This window comes from Psittacula echo (assembly GCF_963264785.1).
Source record: "Psittacula echo genome assembly, chromosome: 26".
In the NCBI taxonomy this organism is placed as follows: Eukaryota; Metazoa; Chordata; class Aves; order Psittaciformes; family Psittacidae; genus Psittacula; species Psittacula echo.
In genome coordinates, this window is record NC_137761.1 from 2,665,496 (window position 1) to 2,682,949 (window position 17,454).

The 17,454-nt window shown below is 65.1% G+C and overlaps 5 protein-coding genes across 6 annotated transcripts; all 5 read left to right on the forward strand.

Annotated features, from left to right (window-relative positions):
* Positions 1-13: 13 nt before the first annotated feature.
* On the forward strand, positions 14-2,047 carry HAX1 (HCLS1 associated protein X-1). Its single transcript, XM_080635212.1, has 7 exons — positions 14-544; positions 674-998; positions 1,085-1,130; positions 1,212-1,327; positions 1,447-1,597; positions 1,671-1,815; positions 1,926-2,047. Exons 1-6 carry the CDS (start codon positions 492-494, stop codon positions 1,787-1,789), a joined length of 810 nt encoding a protein of 269 aa, XP_080491338.1. The 5' UTR covers positions 14-491; the 3' UTR covers positions 1,790-1,815; positions 1,926-2,047.
* A 471-nt stretch (positions 2,048-2,518) lies between these two features.
* On the forward strand, positions 2,519-4,316 carry AQP10 (aquaporin 10; the record flags this gene model as incomplete). Its single annotated transcript, XM_080634890.1, has 6 exons — positions 2,519-2,623; positions 3,179-3,305; positions 3,391-3,528; positions 3,609-3,727; positions 3,805-4,022; positions 4,094-4,316. The coding sequence occupies 6 exons, from the start codon at positions 2,519-2,521 to the stop codon at positions 4,314-4,316; spliced, it is 930 nt and encodes a 309-aa protein (XP_080491016.1).
* Positions 4,317-4,641: 325 nt separating this feature from the next.
* LOC308230278 (phospholipid-transporting ATPase ID-like) lies at positions 4,642-6,088 on the forward strand (the record flags this gene model as incomplete). The annotated part of the gene is made up of 5 exons (XM_080634891.1): positions 4,642-4,747; positions 5,011-5,069; positions 5,490-5,603; positions 5,786-5,884; positions 6,023-6,088. The coding sequence occupies exons 1-5, from the start codon at positions 4,717-4,719 to the stop codon at positions 6,086-6,088; spliced, it is 369 nt and encodes a 122-aa protein (XP_080491017.1). The 5' UTR covers positions 4,642-4,716.
* Positions 6,089-6,219: 131 nt separating this feature from the next.
* Positions 6,220-13,829, forward strand: LOC308230338 (phospholipid-transporting ATPase ID). 2 transcript variants are annotated; one of them, XM_080634987.1, is made up of 22 exons: positions 6,220-6,285; positions 6,595-6,665; positions 6,815-6,894; positions 7,101-7,259; positions 7,332-7,420; positions 7,495-7,691; positions 8,390-8,598; positions 8,782-8,825; positions 8,899-9,064; positions 9,148-9,336; positions 9,519-9,634; positions 9,785-9,949; positions 10,026-10,137; positions 10,260-10,365; positions 10,486-10,630; positions 10,714-10,897; positions 11,082-11,305; positions 11,563-11,646; positions 11,856-12,101; positions 12,279-12,417; positions 12,507-12,637; positions 12,721-13,829. In XM_080634987.1, exons 1-22 carry the CDS (start codon positions 6,232-6,234, stop codon positions 13,006-13,008), a joined length of 3,198 nt encoding a protein of 1,065 aa, XP_080491113.1. In that variant the 5' UTR covers positions 6,220-6,231; the 3' UTR covers positions 13,009-13,829. The 2 variants fall into 2 exon arrangements, with proteins under 2 accessions (XP_080491113.1, XP_080491114.1); XM_080634988.1 differs by lacking the exon at positions 11,563-11,646.
* A 327-nt stretch (positions 13,830-14,156) lies between these two features.
* Positions 14,157-17,305, forward strand: IL6R (interleukin 6 receptor). The gene is made up of 10 exons (XM_080635005.1): positions 14,157-14,255; positions 14,931-15,164; positions 15,245-15,368; positions 15,476-15,660; positions 15,743-15,903; positions 15,991-16,135; positions 16,219-16,262; positions 16,394-16,472; positions 16,565-16,673; positions 16,763-17,305. Exons 1-10 carry the CDS (start codon positions 14,177-14,179, stop codon positions 16,950-16,952), a joined length of 1,350 nt encoding a protein of 449 aa, XP_080491131.1. The 5' UTR covers positions 14,157-14,176; the 3' UTR covers positions 16,953-17,305.
* Positions 17,306-17,454: the final 149 nt, after the last annotated feature.

The following is a 17,454-nucleotide window of genomic DNA, read 5'->3' on the forward strand; positions in this document are numbered from 1 at the left end:
CCACCTTGCACGCTGTAAGTACCTTCTGCTTTTGGGCTCCAGGTTGGGGTTTTTGGTTGTTTTCTATGCAGTCAGATCTTGTCTTTTTCAGTTCCAAACGCAGCCCCTGTGCGGGGGGCGCTTCACTAAAGAGAATAAAGATCACGAAGTCATGTGTGCATCTTTTCCTCCCTCCCTTCCCCGCCTGCCTCCGTCTTTTTGGGGCACGGAGCAGGTTCTCCTGCCTTCCCCTTCCGGGGTTTATAGCGCCCTTTTGTGGCACTTTCCCGAGCACCGGGATCCCCTTGTTCCTGCCCCGGGTCCCGCCTCATGCTGCGAGTGGGGAGCGGAGCCCAGCAGGAGCCTGCGAGCGGCGGGAGGCGGGAGGGTAGAGCGAGGCTTCGGGGCCGAGGCCTCCCCGGCGGGGCTTAAGACCCGGCGGCTCCGCCGGCGCTTCGCGACAACCGGCGGCGCTTTACGGCAGCGCGACGCGGTGGCAGCGGGCGGTGGCGATGAGCTTCTACGATGCGTTTCGGGGCTTCTTCGGGTTCCCGGGACCGCGGAGGTACCGGTTAACCCCCCGTTAACACTCCCAGGGCCCCGTTGCCACCCCCCGCCGTTCCCGGTTAAACCCGGCCCCCGTTAACCCCCCCGGCCCCGCTTGCTCCGGTGTCTCAGCGCCGTGGTCCCGCAGGCCCCGGGACCCGCTCTTTGGCGGCGCGACGTGGGACGAGGACGAGGATGATGAGGACGGCCCGTCCCTGGCGCAGCCCCCCCCGCACTTCGGCTTCGGCCCCCGCGGTGCCTTCGAGGAGCTGTTCCGGGACGTGGGCGAGCTCCTGGGGCTCTTCGGCGGCGCCTGGGCCGGGCTCCCTCTGCCCTCCGGCGAGCAGGAGGAGCGGCTGCCCCCCCCCGGGCCTGCAGTGCCCAGCCCCGGCGAGGGACGGCCGCTGCGGGACTCGATGCTGAAGCACCCGGAGAGCCCGGCCCCGGCCCAGCCATGGAGCCCTTTCCTAGGGGTGAGTGAGGCTCTGCCCCGCGTGGGCCCGGCTCTGGTGGCCGCTGGGGTGTCCTCTGTGTCACCAGTGCGTGCTTTGCCTTGCAGCTGGACGATGCCTCCCCGTCTCCTCCCTTCCTCAAGGCAGATCAGGGTGGGTGCCGCAGGGTCCCTGTCCACCCGGCTCACCCTGCCCCACGCTGCTGTCACCATCTCACATCTCCCCCCTCCCCAGACCTGGACTCGCAGGTCTCCTCCGCAGGGCTGGGCACCATCCTGACACCCGGTGAGCCCAAGGCTCACTCTTACTTCCAGAGCGTCTCTGTCACCAAAGTGACTCTGCCTGATGGGGTAAGTGTCCCCTGAGGGTGCATCGAGCGGCAGTGAGTGACTGGGGGACACTGTACCCAGCACAAGGAGCAGAGCCAGGGCTGGTGGCGGGGCTGAGGGCTTGGCCATGCTCTGCACAGGCGGTGGAGGAGCGCCGCACCGTGCAGGACAGCCAGGGCCGCCGGGAGACAACGGTGACGCGCCGGAGGGGGGACCAGGCTTTCATCACCACCACCAAGGAGGACGGGCAGAACAAAGACTACCGAGAAGAGGTGGTCAATATGGATGACTGTGAGTGGGGCACTGAGGAGGGTGAGGGGAGCAAGGCAGGGCCCCCATGAGCCAGCTCTCCCTGCTCTCCCAGGGGAGCTGGCGCAGTTTGCAGGCACGTGGCCGCCACAGGACAGTCTCCACCCTCCCAACCTGAGCGACCCATCCTCTGCGCTGGGCAGCTTCTTCCGACGCTGGTTCTCAAGCTGGTAGCTGTGCCCAGCCTGGCTGAGCACCCCGTAGGTGTGATAGGTGGAGGGACCCTGGGGCTCCCCAGGGCCATGGGGATGGATGAATGGATGGATGGACACCGGCAACAGGCTCTTCTCACCACCTGTTCCTCTTACAGATGGATCAGATCCTGCTGGGAGCTGGTCTCTGGGAGCTGCCCATCTTCTGCAGAAGGACCCCTTGGGGGGCTAAGTGTGTGTGTGCACATGTGTACAGAGAAATAAAGTCTATTTATGGTAATGCTGACCTGCCAGCTCCTTCAGGCCAGAACCTGCAGAGGCAGGAACCCACCAGGTGGCTCCTGGGTGCATGCAGTGATGGGCTCCTCTGTGCCAATCCCTGCCCACCATGTCTGGTCTCCTGTGCTCCTCTCCAGGGACAAGCCCAGGACCTATTCCAAGGCTTCTTCATTCCTCTTCATTAGTGCTGCCTGTGAGCAGGGATCCAGCAGGGAAAAGCGGAGCTCCCTGGAGCACACCCCCCTGTGCTGGCTCAGCAGAGCCTGGGTACCTGCGGGGGCTCTGCTCCTACCGGGGCCACACTGCTGTCCCCAGCCCCACACAGGACTCTGGTCTCTGCGAGGTGCCTCCCTGTGCTGTGGCTCTGATTGGTGTAAAGTGTGAACATTATCACCCAGCACCAGGGCTTATAAAACCTGGCTGAGACAGAGCCTGGCACCACCACTGCTGCTGCCTGCTCCTGACCAGCACCATGGGTGCCACTTCCTTCTTGGAGAGCACCCGGGCCCTGCTCCACATCCAGAACCAGCTGGTGCGGGAGTGCCTGGCTGAGATGCTGGCCGTCCTCGTGCTTATTGTGAGCGGGGAACACGCGGGGGTTTGGGGCAGACACTGGGGGTCCCAGGGCAGGGGGGGGTTTGGGGCTTCACTGTGCTCATGGAGGAATTACCTGTCCTCCTGCTTGGACCTGGGACATGCTGCACCGCAGGGGCTCTGGCACGACATGGGCACGGGAGCTGCCACATGGCTCCTGAGGGAGTGGTGTGGGGTAGCACGTACCTTGACACCTCCTACCCTGCCTCAGGCAAAGGTTGGCACTCTGGAGCTGCACCTGGGGCTGCATCCTGAAGGGCAGCACCACTTCGCCGCGGCCTCCCCAGGGAAGCACACGGCGTACTTTGCAATTAGAACCACCATCAGGAGCAGTCACCACCTCCCTGCCTGTCTCCACAGGGTGCCCGAACCTGGAGCCAGGGGGTGGTGCGGGATGGAGATGGTGCAGGCAGCAGCACTGGAGCAGCCCTTGCCTGGCTGATCCCCTGCTGCCTGGGCTCAGTGCTGATCCTGGCCCCGGGGAGCAGGCTGGGGCCTCGGTGAGGGGCTGTGCTGGAGCCATGTCCCTCTCCTGCAGTTCATCACCCTGAGCGGCTCAGCGCAGATGGTTACCAGCTCTGAGTCCAAGGGGAACATCCTCACTGCCTACCTGGCAGGTGCCCTGGCCGTCATGGTGTCCATCTATATAGCGGGGGGAGTCTCTGGTGAGGCTGGGGAGGGGGCCCTGCTCCCGCTGTCCCCTGGCTTCAAGGACCCCCTTATCCCACCCCTCTCCCCGCTCCGTTGCAGGGGCCCACCTGAACCCAGCGTACTCCCTCGCCTTGTGCCTCCTGGAGCAGTTTCCCTGGTGGAAGTTGCCCATCTTTGTGGCCGTGCAGACCTTGGGAGCGTTTGTGTCTGCTGGAGCTGTCTACGCTGTCTACTATGGTATAAGGCTGGGGGCCCATGTCTGGCAGAGGTGTCAGGGTGACCAGGCTCCCCACACAGGCTCTGCCTTTGCTCTGCAGATGCCATCCATCACTACAGCAATGGGACCCTCACTGCCTCCGGCCCCCGGGAAACTGCCTCCATCTTTGCCACCTACCCCGCTGACTACCTGTCCCTCGCCAATGGCTTCTTGGACCAGGTGGGTGCCAGGGTTGGCTCCCCCCAACCTGGCGGCACCAGTCTCCCCATCGCTGAGCTGTCACATGGGCCCCGCAGGTGGTGGCCACGGCACTGCTGATTGTGGGCATCCTGGCCATCCTGGACACCCGCAACAAAGGTGTCCCCAAGGGCCTGGAGCCGGTGGCAGTGGCCCTGCTGGTGCTCTCCATAGAGATCTCCGTGGGCTCCAACTGCGGCTGCCCCATGAACCCCGCGCGGGATTTTGGGCCCCGACTCTTCACCTATGTGGCAGGTTGGGGCACGGATGTCTTCAGGTGGGTCAAGGAAAGGGGGTGAAGGTGGGGAGCACGGGAGTGACGCCTTGCCCACTGTGCCCCGTCACCAGCAGGGGCAATGGGTGGTGGTGGGTGCCGGTGGTGGCACCGATGCTGGGCGCTGCCGTGGGCTCAGCCCTGTACCAGCTCCTCGTGGCGTTTCACCACCCACTCTCGGAAGGAGCCGGCACAGCCGAGCAGGGCCCCCCGGTCCTCAGCAGCGCCACCGTCCCCACGGACCCCGAGACCTCGCTCGCAGAGAAGGACACCGAGAGGAGGCTGCCCCAGCAGTGATGCTGGAGGCATCCCCTGCCCCGAGCCAGCGGCACCGGCCCCCCACGGCCCCCATTGCACCAATAAACCAGCCCTGAGGCCGTGGGGTGTCGATGGGGTATCCATGGGGTGCCCGTGGGGTGTCCGTGCGGCGGCCATGGGTTGCCTATGGGGTGTCCGTGAGGTGTCACCCTCCGCTCCCAGGACCCCGCTGCCGCCCTCCGGGGGCCGCCCCGTCCCCGGTTCCATCCCGGTTCTCCCCCCCCTCATCACTTCCGCCGCCGACCGGCGCCGCCGCGGCCATGGGGCGCTGAGCCGGCGGCAGCGGCGCGGCAGCGGGAGCGGGGCCGCAGCGGCCCCGGTACCGGCCCCCGGCCCCGGCCGCCCGCCCGCTCCCCATGGGCTGCGGGGCCGCGGGGCCATGGAGCGGTGCGCGGCCCGCCGGGCCCCAGGTGAGCGGGGTGGGGGGGGAGGCCGGTAAGGCCGCGGCAGGCCCCGGTGGGCCCCGGTACCGCGGCGGGGCGGGAGGGCCCGGGCAGGGGCTGCGGCAGCGCGCGATGGAGCCGCAGCCGTGACCGTGCCCCGGGAGATGCCCGAGAAGTGGCCGCGGGTCCGGGAGTCCCGCGGGGCGGGGCGGGCGCGGCGGGGCCGGGCCGGGGGCGCGGGGAGGGCGCGGGGGTCTGGGGGCTGAGGGCAGCGCCGGGCTCTGTTGCAGAGGAGGAGAGGCGGGTGCGAGCCAACGCGCGGGACTACAACGAGAAGTTCCAGTACGCAGTGAGTGCGCTGGGGGGGGGGCTGGGACCGGGTCAGCGCGGGGGGGGGGGTTACAGCTAAAAATAGACGTTTATCCCGGAGACAATTGTGCTGACGAGCACCACACGGCACTGCACTGTGCTGCGCTGCGCTGCACTGCATTGCACTGCATTGCACTGCACTGCACAAGACTGCCCGGCACAGCACTGCACTGTGGTCCCTCGGTACCAGCTGCTCCCTGGGTACTGGTTGGTCCCTGGGTAGTGGTGGGTGACCCGGGGAAGGGATCTGCTTCTTGAGGAAGAGTTAGAGGAGGGGTAGGAGCTGCTGGGCTGAGCTCCCAGCTTAGGGCCGTGGTGAGCTGCAGCTCTCAGAGTGATGCTGGGGGCCACGGGGGCCTCAGCAACTCATGAACCCCCCTTTTGTCCTGTCCATTCCCAGAGCAACTGCATCAAGACCTCCAAGTACAACATCATCACCTTCCTGCCTGTCAACCTCTTCGAGCAGTTCCAGGAAGTGGCCAACACCTATTTCCTCTTCCTCCTCATCCTGCAGGTGAGTGCTGGGGTCCTGGGGAGGCAGATGGGGCTCCCCAGTGGTCTCCTTCCCCGGCTGCCCAGCCGGCGGGGCCCAGGACACATCCTGCCCTTGGGAAGTGTGGGTTTGACACCCTTGAGCAGGGATGGTGTGGGCCTGGGGCTGGCCTGGTCCCCCCAGCTCCTGCTCTCTGTCCTCAGCTGATCCCGCAGATCTCTTCACTCTCCTGGTTCACCACCATCGTGCCTTTGGTTCTTGTCTTAACCATCACAGCTGTCAAAGATGCCACAGACGACTATGTGAGTGCTTCCTCACGTGCTCCTCTTATCCGGGCCGGAGGACTTGGGGCTGCGACCCCGGTGCGGGTGTGGAGGGGTAGGGCTGCAGGACCCCATCCCCAGCGGGGCTGACGCCGCTGTCTTCCCCTCTGCACCCAGTTCCGCCATAAAAGTGACAACCAGGTGAACAACCGGCAGTCTCAGGTGCTCATCAGTGGAGTGTGAGTGTCACAGGGACGGGAGAGCCAGGGAGGGGGTACGGCCCCCCCAGGGCATGGCACAGGGCTGCAGGCAGCGGAACAGAGCGCTGCCAACTCCCACCTAACTCCCCTGCGCTGTCTCCCTGCAGCCTCCGGCAGGAGCAGTGGATGAACGTCCGTGTTGGAGACATCATCAAGCTGGAGAACAACCAGTTCGTGGCGGTGAGTGTGGCCCCAACACAAGAGTGGTCCTGGCTTGGTGGCACACAGGGACAGTGGCGTGGCACGGTGCTCCTCCATCACCTCCTAGGGTGGAGGTCAGGGACTTCCCCACTGGGAAGTTGCATTTAGGATGTAGCATTGGAGCTCTGGGGATTTGCCTGATGTGGGTCCTTCAGGAGCTGGTGTCCAGGGTGCCAGCAGCACCATGCTGAGGACACCTGGTTCTGGACCCCGCTGGCCCCTGGCTTCCCTGGGGAAGGTGTAGGGGACCCAGTGTCAGCACAGCCCTTCCCATGTCTCTCCTGGCAGGCTGACCTCCTCCTGCTCTCCAGCAGCGAACCCCATGGGTTGTGCTACATAGAGACTGCAGAGCTGGACGGGTAGGTAACCCCTGCTCGCTTCGAGTGACAGGGGAAGGTGAGAGGTAGGAGAGAGATCAGGCTGTGGGCAGGGCAGGAACTGCTGGAAACCCAAACCTAGGGAGCATCTGCTGCTTCTAACCCCACGTGTGGTGGCTCCTTGCCCGCAGAGAGACCAACATGAAGGTGCGGCAGGCCATCCCAGTCACCTCAGAGCTGGGTGACACCAGCAAGCTGGCTCAATTTGATGGTGAGTGCCTGCAGCCAGCCTCTGGGTTTTCTCCTCCATCACCCTGGCATGGGCCCACCCTGGAGAGACCAGAACCATCCCCGCACTGTTGTGGTCCTATGGTTTGAATCAGATCTCTGGGGACCTGGGGATGGTGCTGGGAGCACTGGGATGGAGCTGAGCATGTGGAGAAAGCACGTTACAGCCAGGCCATCCCCTGCGCCCAGGTGAGGTGATCTGTGAACCCCCCAACAACAAGCTGGACAAGTTTGGAGGGACGCTGTACTGGAAGGAGAACAAGTACCCTCTGAGCAACCAGAACATGCTGCTGCGGGGCTGCGTCCTGCGCAACACCGAGTGGTGCTTTGGCCTCGTCATCTTTGCAGGTGGGTTGGGACAGCAGCCACCACTGTCCTGCACACAAGGGAGAAGGCCCCTGACACCCTTCCCTCCCCCAGGGCCTGACACCAAGCTCATGCAGAACAGTGGCCGGACCAAGTTCAAGCGGACGAGCATCGACCGGCTGATGAACACGCTGGTGCTCTGGGTATGCAGGAGGCAGATCCCAGGGAGCCCCGGCTGTGGCCTGGTTTGGGCTCTGATGTTCTATCCTGTCCCCAGATCTTCGGGTTCCTGGTGTGCATGGGGGTGATTCTGGCCATCGGCAATGCCATCTGGGAACATGAGGTGGGCGACTGCTTCCAGATCTACCTGCCCTGGGACGAGGGGGTGCACAGTGCCTTCTTCTCGGGCTTCCTCTCCTTCTGGTCCTACATCATCATCCTCAACACTGTGGTGCCCATCTCACTCTACGTAAGGTAGGGCAGTGACCGAGGGGCTGGGGATGTGCGAGGGGCGGGCACCAGGAATTAGGGGTGCCCTCTGGGGAGGGGAGATGGGGATGGAGACCCACGGGCAGAGCTGTGTGCATGGGGTGGGCACGGGCTGCTCTCCTGGTGATGGGCCATGTCTGCCCTTGGGGATACCCCAAGACCTGAGACCCCACAGGTCCCTCGGGGCCCCCCGGCTGTGTCTGGCTGCTCGTCTCTCCCTGCCCTGGCTGCATGCTGGTTATTTTGCTCTGCCTTCCTGCAGCTCCCAGGCTCCTGCACTGTCCCCTTCTCTCTCTCTTTTAATTTCTCTCTCTTTTCGTTCCCCAGCATGGGTTCTGTCACCCTTAGCCCCGAGGTAAGAACGTGTCGCCCCCACCCCTGCCACTAGCTCATTGCTGTCTGCCCTGGGGGCTGGGGAGGGGGTTTGGGGACATGCCCAGGGAGCCCTGCGGGCTGCCCCCTCGGTGCCAGGCCCTGCGACCCCAGCCCTGGCTTGGCGGTGGCTGTTGGTAGGAGCGGGCGCAGGCCAGCCCCGGGGAAGGGTGCGGGAGCCAGCAAGCAGCATGGGGGCCCTGGGTGCGGGAGTGACCCAGGCAGCTGGGGCCTGGGGTGGGGGGTGTGTGCCCGTCACTGGCTCAGCAGAGCTGCCCTGCCCCAGTGACACGTGGCTGTCCCCCCTGCAGCGTGGAGGTGATCCGCCTCGGGCACAGCTACTTCATCAACTGGGACAAGAAGATGTACTGTGCCAAGCGCCGGACGCCAGCCGAGGCCCGGACCACCACCCTCAATGAGGAGCTGGGGCAGGTGGAGTACATCTTCTCTGATAAGACTGGCACCCTCACCCAGAACATCATGGTCTTCAGCAAGTGCTCTGTGAACGGGCACAGCTACGGTGAGCGCAGGGCCCTGCGGGTGGGCTGGGCATGCCTGCAGAGGTGGGTGCACCAGGTCCCCTCCTGCAGGCCCTGGGGGACGAGAGGGCTCAGCTGTAGCACGGAGGCACCCCAGGCATGGGTGCTGGTGGAGCCACAGCGTTGGGGCCCTTTCCTGGTTAACTCTGTGCCCTGGTTCACAGGTGATGTGCAGGACATGCTGGGCCACAAGGCAGAGCTGGGAGAGGTGAGTGCCGCAGGGCCGGTGCCTGGCCGTGCTGCTGCCTGCAGCGGCATAACCTCATCTCTGTCCCTGCCAGCGGCCAGAGCCGGTCGACTTCTCCTTCAACCCACTGGCAGACCCCCAGTTCCAGTTCTGGGACCCCAGCCTGCTGGAAGCCATCAAGCTGGGAGACCCCCACGTGCATGAGTTCTTCCGTCTGCTCTCGCTTTGCCACACTGTCATGTCCGAGGAGAAGAGCGAAGGTGGGTGCCGAGGACGGGACCTGTCCCTGCTCCCTGCGGGGCTTGGGCTGTGGCGCAGCCTCTCACCCCCGTGCTGTCCCCAGGGGAGCTCTATTACAAAGCTCAGTCCCCAGACGAGGGAGCGCTGGTCACAGCCGCCAGGAACTTCGGCTTCGTGTTCCGGGCCCGTACCCCAAAGACAATCACGGTGCACGAGCTGGGGCGAGCCATCACGTACCAGCTGCTGGCCATCCTGGACTTCAACAACATCCGCAAGCGCATGTCTGTCATTGGTGAGACCCTGGGCCTGGCACAGGGGCTGGGAGGGCTGGGGGCATGCTGTGGTGGACTTGGGGAGCAGCCCCATGCAAGTGGTGACGTGACTGTGGAGGCATCGTCGGCTCATGGCTGGAGGTAGGAGTGGGACCTGCTCCTGCTCCCCGGCGCCAGGCAGCTTGTTCCCTGCTCCCCTCAGTGCGCAGCCCCGAGGGCAAGATCCGGCTGTACTGCAAAGGTGCTGACACCATCCTGCTGGAGCGCCTCCACCCCATCAACCAGGACCTGACCAATGTCACCACCGACCACCTCAATGTGAGTGTGGCAGGGTCCTGCTGGCACGGCTGCGGAGGGAAGAGGGGCTGCCCACAGGCGTGGAGCCTGGCTTGTGCCCTGCCCCGGGGGCCGTCAGGGTCTGGGGACACCATCAGGATCTGTCCCTTCACCCAACTCCGGCCACTGCAGGAATATGCTGGCGAGGGGCTGCGGACGCTGGTGCTGGCCTACAAAGACCTGGAGGAGAGCTACTACGAGGAGTGGTCTGAGCGGCTGCACCGAGCCAGCAGTGCCCACGAGGCCCGGGAGGATCGCCTGGCTCAGCTCTACGACGAGGTGGAGCACGATATGATGGTACGTGGGCTGGGGGCACTGGGAGTGGGAAGGGGCTGGGGGGCAGCCTGACCTCCCGCCTCTTTGGGTCCTCCAGCTGCTTGGAGCCACGGCCATCGAGGACAAACTGCAGCAGGGGGTCCCTGAAACCATCGCCATCCTGACACTGGCCAACATCAAGATCTGGGTGCTGACGGGGGACAAACAGGGTGAGCAGTGCTGGGGTGGGGGTCTGGGCTGGCTGGAGATGAGGCTGTTTTTCTGGGGGGCGGTGGGACATGTGCTCCCCCCTGGGCTAGGCCTGGCTCAGCCCCTGGTTTCCCATCCCCAGAAACGGCCGTGAACATTGGCTACTCCTGCAAGATGCTGACGGATGACATGACCGAGGTGTTTGTGGTCACGGGCCACACTGTGCTGGAGGTGCGAGAGGAGCTCAGGTGAGGGTTGGGGGCACAGGACGTGCATGGGGCTGGCCTGTGGCACAGCTGTGTGCAGGGAACTGGGGGATACAGAAGTGCCCTCACTCGGGGCCCCCTGACCCTTCTCGTCCTCCTCAGGAAAGCCCGGGAGAAGATGATGGATGCGTCACGCTCCACAAGCAATGGCTTCTCCTACCAGGAGAAACTCTCCTCTTCCAAGCTCACCTCTGTGCTGGAAGCCATCGCGGGTGAATATGCCCTGGTCATCAATGGGCACAGCCTGGTAGGGACCTGGGAGCGTGGCTGGATGGGGCACCGTGCTCAGCTCTGGGCTGTGTCCCCAGCGTCCCCCTGCTCTCCTTGCAGGCCCATGCGCTGGAGGCTGACATGGAGGTAGAGTTCCTGGAGACGGCGTGTGCCTGCAAGGCCGTCATCTGCTGCCGTGTGACGCCGCTGCAGAAGGCCCAGGTGGTGGAGCTGGTGAAGAAGTACAAGAAAGCTGTGACCCTGGCCATCGGGGACGGCGCCAACGATGTCAGCATGATCAAGAGTGAGTCCAGGGCTCTGGGCAAGCAGCAGGAGGGGCAGATTCCCCCTTGCACCATCCCATGGCAGCCTCTGCCCTTGCCCCTCTGTGCCCTGCAGGAACACAGTCCCAGTGGGGAGGTGCCTCCCCTGGTCCCCTGTGCTCCTGGCAGAGCCCTCCTCACCCCACGTGTCTCTTCCCTCCACAGCCGCCCACATCGGGGTGGGCATCAGTGGGCAGGAGGGCATCCAGGCAGTGCTGGCCTCCGACTACTCCTTCTCCCAGTTCAAGTTCCTGCAGCGCCTGCTGCTGGTGCATGGACGCTGGTCCTACCTACGCATGTGCAAGTTCCTCTGCTACTTCTTCTACAAGAACTTTGCCTTCACCATGGTCCACTTCTGGTTTGGCTTCTTCTGCGGCTTCTCAGCGCAGGTGGGTTGTTGGCTCCTCACACTTGGAGTTGGAAAGGGTTTGCCCACGGGACCCCTCTGTTCTGAGGTGTGCCCCGGTCCCCAGGCTCCCAGTGGGGCCTCATCCTGCACCTGCAGGCACAGCCTGGGATCCCTCCGGAGCATGGCAGCATGTGGTGGGTGTGAGGAGCCGGGGGCATTGCACTGTTTGGGGTGGGCACAGGGACAGCGGGGTACAGAGCAGGTCTGGTGTCCCCTTGAGCGCTCCATTCCATGCAGACTGTGTACGACCAGTACTTCATCACACTCTACAACATCGTCTACACGTCGCTGCCCGTGCTCGCCATGGGAGTGTTCGACCAGGTACAGTGGGGAGCAGTGCAGGGGCTGTCTGGGTGCACGAGTTGCTGGCCCCTATGTGGCCCATCTGCAGGAGGAAGGGCTGCCCGGGTGCCTGGGCTGGGCTGACCTTGTCTCTTCACGGTCAGCAGTGAAGGCTGGCCCAGCCCCAGGGAGCAGGTTCTGCCTGCCTGGGGCTGCAGGGAGGTGCCCAGTATGCCCTGTGTCCCCAGGACGTGCCAGAGCAGCGGAGCATGGAGTACCCCAAGCTCTATGAGCCTGGACAGCTGAACCTGCTCTTCAACAAACGGGAGTTCTTCATCTGCATCGCCCAGGGCATCTACACCTCTGTCCTCATGTTCTTCATCCCCTACGGTGTCTTTGCTGACGCCACCCGCGATGATGGAGCTCAGCTGGCTGACTACCAGTCCTTCGCTGTCACTGTCGCCACCTCCCTCGTGATTGTCGTCAGTGTGCAGGTAGGGACATGGCTGCTTACAGGGAGGTGGCAGGTAGGGATGTGGCTGCTCAGCCTCTGCCCCTCACCTGGAACACAAAGAGCTGGTGAAGGCTTGGGTCCCATCCTGCCCCATGGCCATGCTCAGCACACCACGGCTGCTCCCTGAGCCCTGCTTCTTCCTTCCCCTCTCTACCAGATCGGGCTGGACACGGGCTTCTGGACGGCTATCAACCACTTCTTCATCTGGGGCAGCCTCGCCGCCTACTTCGCCATCCTGTTTGCCATGCACAGTGATGGACTCTTCCAGATGTTCCCCAACCAGTTCCGCTTTGTGGGTGAGTGCCAGGGGAGCTGAGCGATGCGCTGCGCCCCAGCAGCATGCTGCCCCGGCCCAGCCCTGCCTAGCCTCATGCTTCCCCCGCAGGTAATGCACAGAACACACTGGCCCAGCCTACGGTCTGGTTGACCATCGCCCTCACCACCGTGGTCTGCATCATGCCCGTTGTGGCCTTTCGCTTTCTCAAGCTGGACCTGAAGCCTGAACTCTCAGACACGGTGAGAGCACGTGACCATAGGAGGTGGGCACGGGGGGTGTCCTCTTCCCTGGGGGTCCCTGACATCCCCGGTGCTGTCCTCAGGTGCGCTACACTCAGCTCGTGCGGAAGAAGCAGAAGACCCAGCACCGGTGCATGCGGCGCGCAGGGCGCGTGGGCTCACGCCGCTCCGGCTACGCCTTCTCCCACCAGGAGGGCTTTGGGGAGCTCATCATGTCCGGCAAGAACATGCGGCTCAGCTCCCTGGCGCTCTCCAGCTTCACGGCCAGGCCCAGCACCGGCTGGATCGAGACCCTGCGCAAGAAGAAGGGCAGCGACAGCAGCACCGCCGGCAGCCCCAGCAGCGCCGCCAGCAAGACTCTCAGGGTGTGAGGCTGGGGAAGGCGGGGGGCACATCCCCTCCCATGCAGCCAGGGATCCCCCTTCTGTCACAGTGGCCTGGGGGGTCCCAAGCAGGAGGACAGAGGCCACGTGTGCCCCTGGGGTGTTGGTGGAGTCTGGACTGTCACGGCGTAACCAAAAAGTGCTTTTTCCCCATCCCTGGGAGGGATGGGCGCACGGACGCTGCCCCCAGCAGCCCCCCCGGGCTGCTTCTCTGTCAGTATTCACCTCCACGGAGTGCAAGTACCCCATCTCACGTGAATGTATCATGCCAGAGCCACCGCCGCGGGCAGGCGGGGGGGGTCGGGGGTGCTGTGACAGCGGCCTCCCTCTTCCCTCCCCCCCCGCGTGTCTTCTTTTTATATCAAAATAGATAAAAAAACCACCAAAAGAAACCCACAAAAAACACACAAAACAGACAAGGAAGGACAAACCCTCCACAACTGTTTCGCTCTGTGTTGCACGCGGTGATGGAGAGAGCAGGGAGGCCGGGGCCGGGGGGCGCTCCGGAGCCGCGGGATGGGCTGGGAAAGGGGAAGCGCTCCCCGGTTCCTTCCCTGTCTCTGCGGGAGCAGCCGCCGTGATTCACTCCCACACCCAGCACCGGGCTCTTGCACAACCCTCAGCCTCCGCTTCCTCCCTGCTCTTCCTCCCCGCGCCAGCTGCCGGGGTCCCCACCGGGGAATCTCCGGGGTGAGGGGAGTGTCGGGGGTCTCTGTGATACCAAAGAGGAATCCGGTTCAGGACGGGCTCTGGCTTGGGCTGGAGTCGATTTTTCGGGAAGTTCGGGAGTTTCTTTGTGTCGGGGTGGGGGACGCGAGGATCGGGGCGTCTAATTTATTACACGTTTCTATAGTGCGGGATTGTATCAAAATCACGGGACCGCAGCGGGAAAAAATGAACCAAAACCCAGCGTTTTCTAAATAAAAACAACCACAAAGTTGTGCGCAGCCTCCGCCGTGTCCTGTGTCCTGCTGGGGAGGCGGCCGCAGGTGCGGGGCACCGGGAGTACTAGGGGGGAGCGGGAGCTGCTTTCCCCCCCCTTCCCCCGGTGCTGGCCCCGCCCCGCCCGGGCGCACGTGCTGGAGCCGCCCCCGTTCCCCGTCCCGTCCCGGTTTCACAACCGCGGGCACCGGCTGCACCGCGCGCGGCTCCGCCGATGTTCTGCTGCCCGGAGCCGCTCATCTTCCTCCTCCTCGCTGCCGCCGCCGCTTCCCGGCGGCCCTGCGGCCCCTTGGGTGAGTGCGACCGGGAGCGGGGCACGGAGCAGAGGGACACCCGCCACCCACATCACCACCCCTCCGGCAGGGCTCCCTCCCCCCCACCGTACCGGGGCCATGGGAGAGGTGGGGGGCAGTTCCCGGCGGAGATCAGCACCGCGGGGTCTGACCGGGTGCTCGGGGGTGTCCGGTGCTGGAGGGTGCTGGGTGCTGGGGGTTACTGGGTGCCGAGCGCGTTCCCGGCAGCAGGAACAGCAGGTCCGCGCTGATTGTTGACCTTTGCATAGGGAGCCGGGAGTGCTGCCCCGGGCGGCCTCCCCTGGCCCCGGACCAGCCTGGGCCTCTGGCCTGGTGCCGCCGGCAGCCCGGGCTGCTTTAACCCCCCCAGCGCCGGAACCCGGCATCCCCGGAACTCCCGGTCCCAGCCGTGGCTCTCCCGGTGCTCCTCTCCCAGCGCTGCCAGGCTGAGTCCCACCACCTGATGCTGGGGGGGGGGGTCCACATTGACCAGCTCCATGGGGAATCGCTGACTCAGCAGGAGCTGCTGCTCGGAGCCTCCTGCAAATATTGACTCTGAGCAGTGGCGCACGGGGAGCAGGCAGCGGGGGGGGGGGGGGGGGGGGTGTCCACCCCCAGAGCTGGGAACACGCTGGGGTCTTGTCTCCATTGCCTGGACGTTCTCACGCCCCCCAGGGCTCTCCCAGGACACGGTGCTGGGCCGCCCCGGAGCGAACATCACGCTGAGGTGCTGGGACGAGGGTCCAGGGAACGTCACCGTGTCCTGGCGGGCGGAGGAGCGGGGCCGGAGCCAGCGGCTGCCCGCAGGGAACGCGCTGCCCCTGCACCGCCTGCGCCACGAGGACGCGGGCACCTACAGCTGCTTCGTGGGCAGCCACCGCCTGCGCTCGCTGCGGCTGCTGGTGCAAGGTGGGTCCGCGCCGGGGCACGGGGGGCCCTCGGAGCACGGCCCGGTTTGGGGGGTCCCCCAGCGCCTCCCTGCCTTGCAGAGCCCCCTGAGACCCCCCGTGTCTCCTGCTACCGGCGGAGCCACGACCACGACGTGCTGTGCGAGTGGCCGCTGCGGGCGAAGCCGTCCCCGGGGACCAGGGCGATGCTCTGGGTGAAGCAGAGGTGAGGGATGGCCAAGCGCCTACATGAGACCCCACGACACGGCGGGGGCTCTGTCCCCGAGGCTGCCCCCTGTGTGCCGCAGCCCTGGCTGAGCCACCATCCTGCAGGTTCACGGCTGAGAACACCACGGAGCAGCGGTGCCGCTTCTTCTCCAAGGCACGGAAGTTTGTTTGCCGGGTGAAGGTGCCCCACGGGGCCGATGACACCAAACCCTTCCTGGTGTCCACATGCGTCAGCAATGGTGCTGGCGGCGCAGCCGGCGAGGACAAGATCATCACCCTCAATGGTGTCCGTGAGTGCTGCTCACCTCTTGACGGGGCTGGGGCTGGCCAAGCAGCTCAGTGTCAGGACCTGATCCCCCCGCGCCCCGGCAGTGAGGCCCGACCCCCCCCTCAATGTGACGGTGACGGCTCTGGAGAAGGCGCCACAGCGGCTGCGGGTGAACTGGTCCTACCCCTCATCCTGGGATCACCGCTTCTACTGGCTCCGCTTCCAGGTCCGCTACCGCCCCGAGCCTGCCCAGACCTTCAGTGAGGTGAGACCCTGACCCAGCTGCCCATGCTCATGTCCCCAGCCCCATGCTGTCCATGTCCCCAGCCCCGCACTGCTGGTGTGCCCCCAGGTTGACCAAGTAACAACAACATGGCTGGACATCCATGACGCATGGCGGGGACTGCGGCACGTGGTGCAGGTGCGGGCACAGGAGGAGTTTGGCCACGGTGCATGGAGCGAGTGGAGCCGGGAGGCAGTGGGCACCCCATGGACAGGTAGGAGGGGGGGATGTGTGGCCCTGAGGCTGAGGGTTCAGCACAGGCTCTCCCCATCACAATCACCCCCCATCACTTTGCAGACCCCAGGGATCTTACCTCTGAAATGGGATTCTTCAGCTCCCAGGTAGGGCTTAGCCCCAGGGCGACATGCTGCACTCTCAGCTGGGTCTTGTGTCCCTGTGTGGGATAAAGGGACACTGGGTGGGGGAGGGGGGTTGCCCCATCCCGAAAAGCCTCCGTTGCCTTCTCTTGCAGCTCCCCATGGAGGATGGCACCTACGGGTTCACGCTGCCCCCCGAGCTCTTTGCGGAAGATGGTGTTGATGGCACTGGTGGTGAGGAGGCGGCCCTGGGGTGGCAGTAGGGTGGCCATGACCCCCGGGTTCCTGATCCCCACAATGAGCCCATCCCCTCCTCTATGCCCCAGGGCCCATCATGGAAGCCAGTGCCCGCTCCACAGCATCACCTTACGCCTTCCTGGTGGCCGGGGGGAGCCTACTCCTGGGCATCGCCCTTTGCATTGGCATTGTGCTGAGGTGAGTCCCTGGGGGGGGCACAACACGATTCAGGGCAGGGGGCTCCACTTCACCGCCCCCCAACCTGGGCCCTCTGTTCCCTCCTGCAGGTACCGGCAGCTCTGGCGGATGGGGGGGTGGCAGGGGGCAAAGCCAGAGGGCGAGGGGCAGCATGTGCTTGTACCCCTGGGCTCCCCCAGCCCCCCACTTAGTGACACCCCGCTGCTCTCCCCCCACTGCTCCCCAGCCCCTGGGGGGCTCCACGTCACCAGCCTGGATTACTTCTTCTCAGGGCAGTAGCTGGGGTCTGGATGAGCTGTTGGGCACTTGCAGGTTGGGTTGGGGGATCCCTGGTCCTGGGGAGTCCTGGGGCTTAGGATGCTGCCCTGGGAGTAGCGTGTCTCCCCCACTACCCAGAGATGCTGAAAGTGTCCCCAAGTCCCATGGCTGGGAGAGGAGATGGGAGGAGATCCGCACCCCCCCTACAGAGACCGGCTGGGGGGGGCCAAGCTGTGTCCCAGGGGGCAGCTCTGGGGCCGCAGCCAAGCTGGGGCAGCTGCACGGGAGCGTGGGAGCAGGGCTGGGCTGGGCCCACAGGGATGGGGCTGGGGGTCCCCTGGGGGGGGGGCACCGGGAGGGTCTGGCTGGATCAGCCCCATCCCACGGGCCCCCCATGGTGGGGAAATGGGGCACAACGTGTCTCAAATAAATGGTTTGTAATGGAGCAGGTGCGTTGGGGGGGTCACTGCAGCCAAGGGGGCTGAGGAGAGGTTGGGCTGTGCCCCCCTCCCAGTCGAGGCCA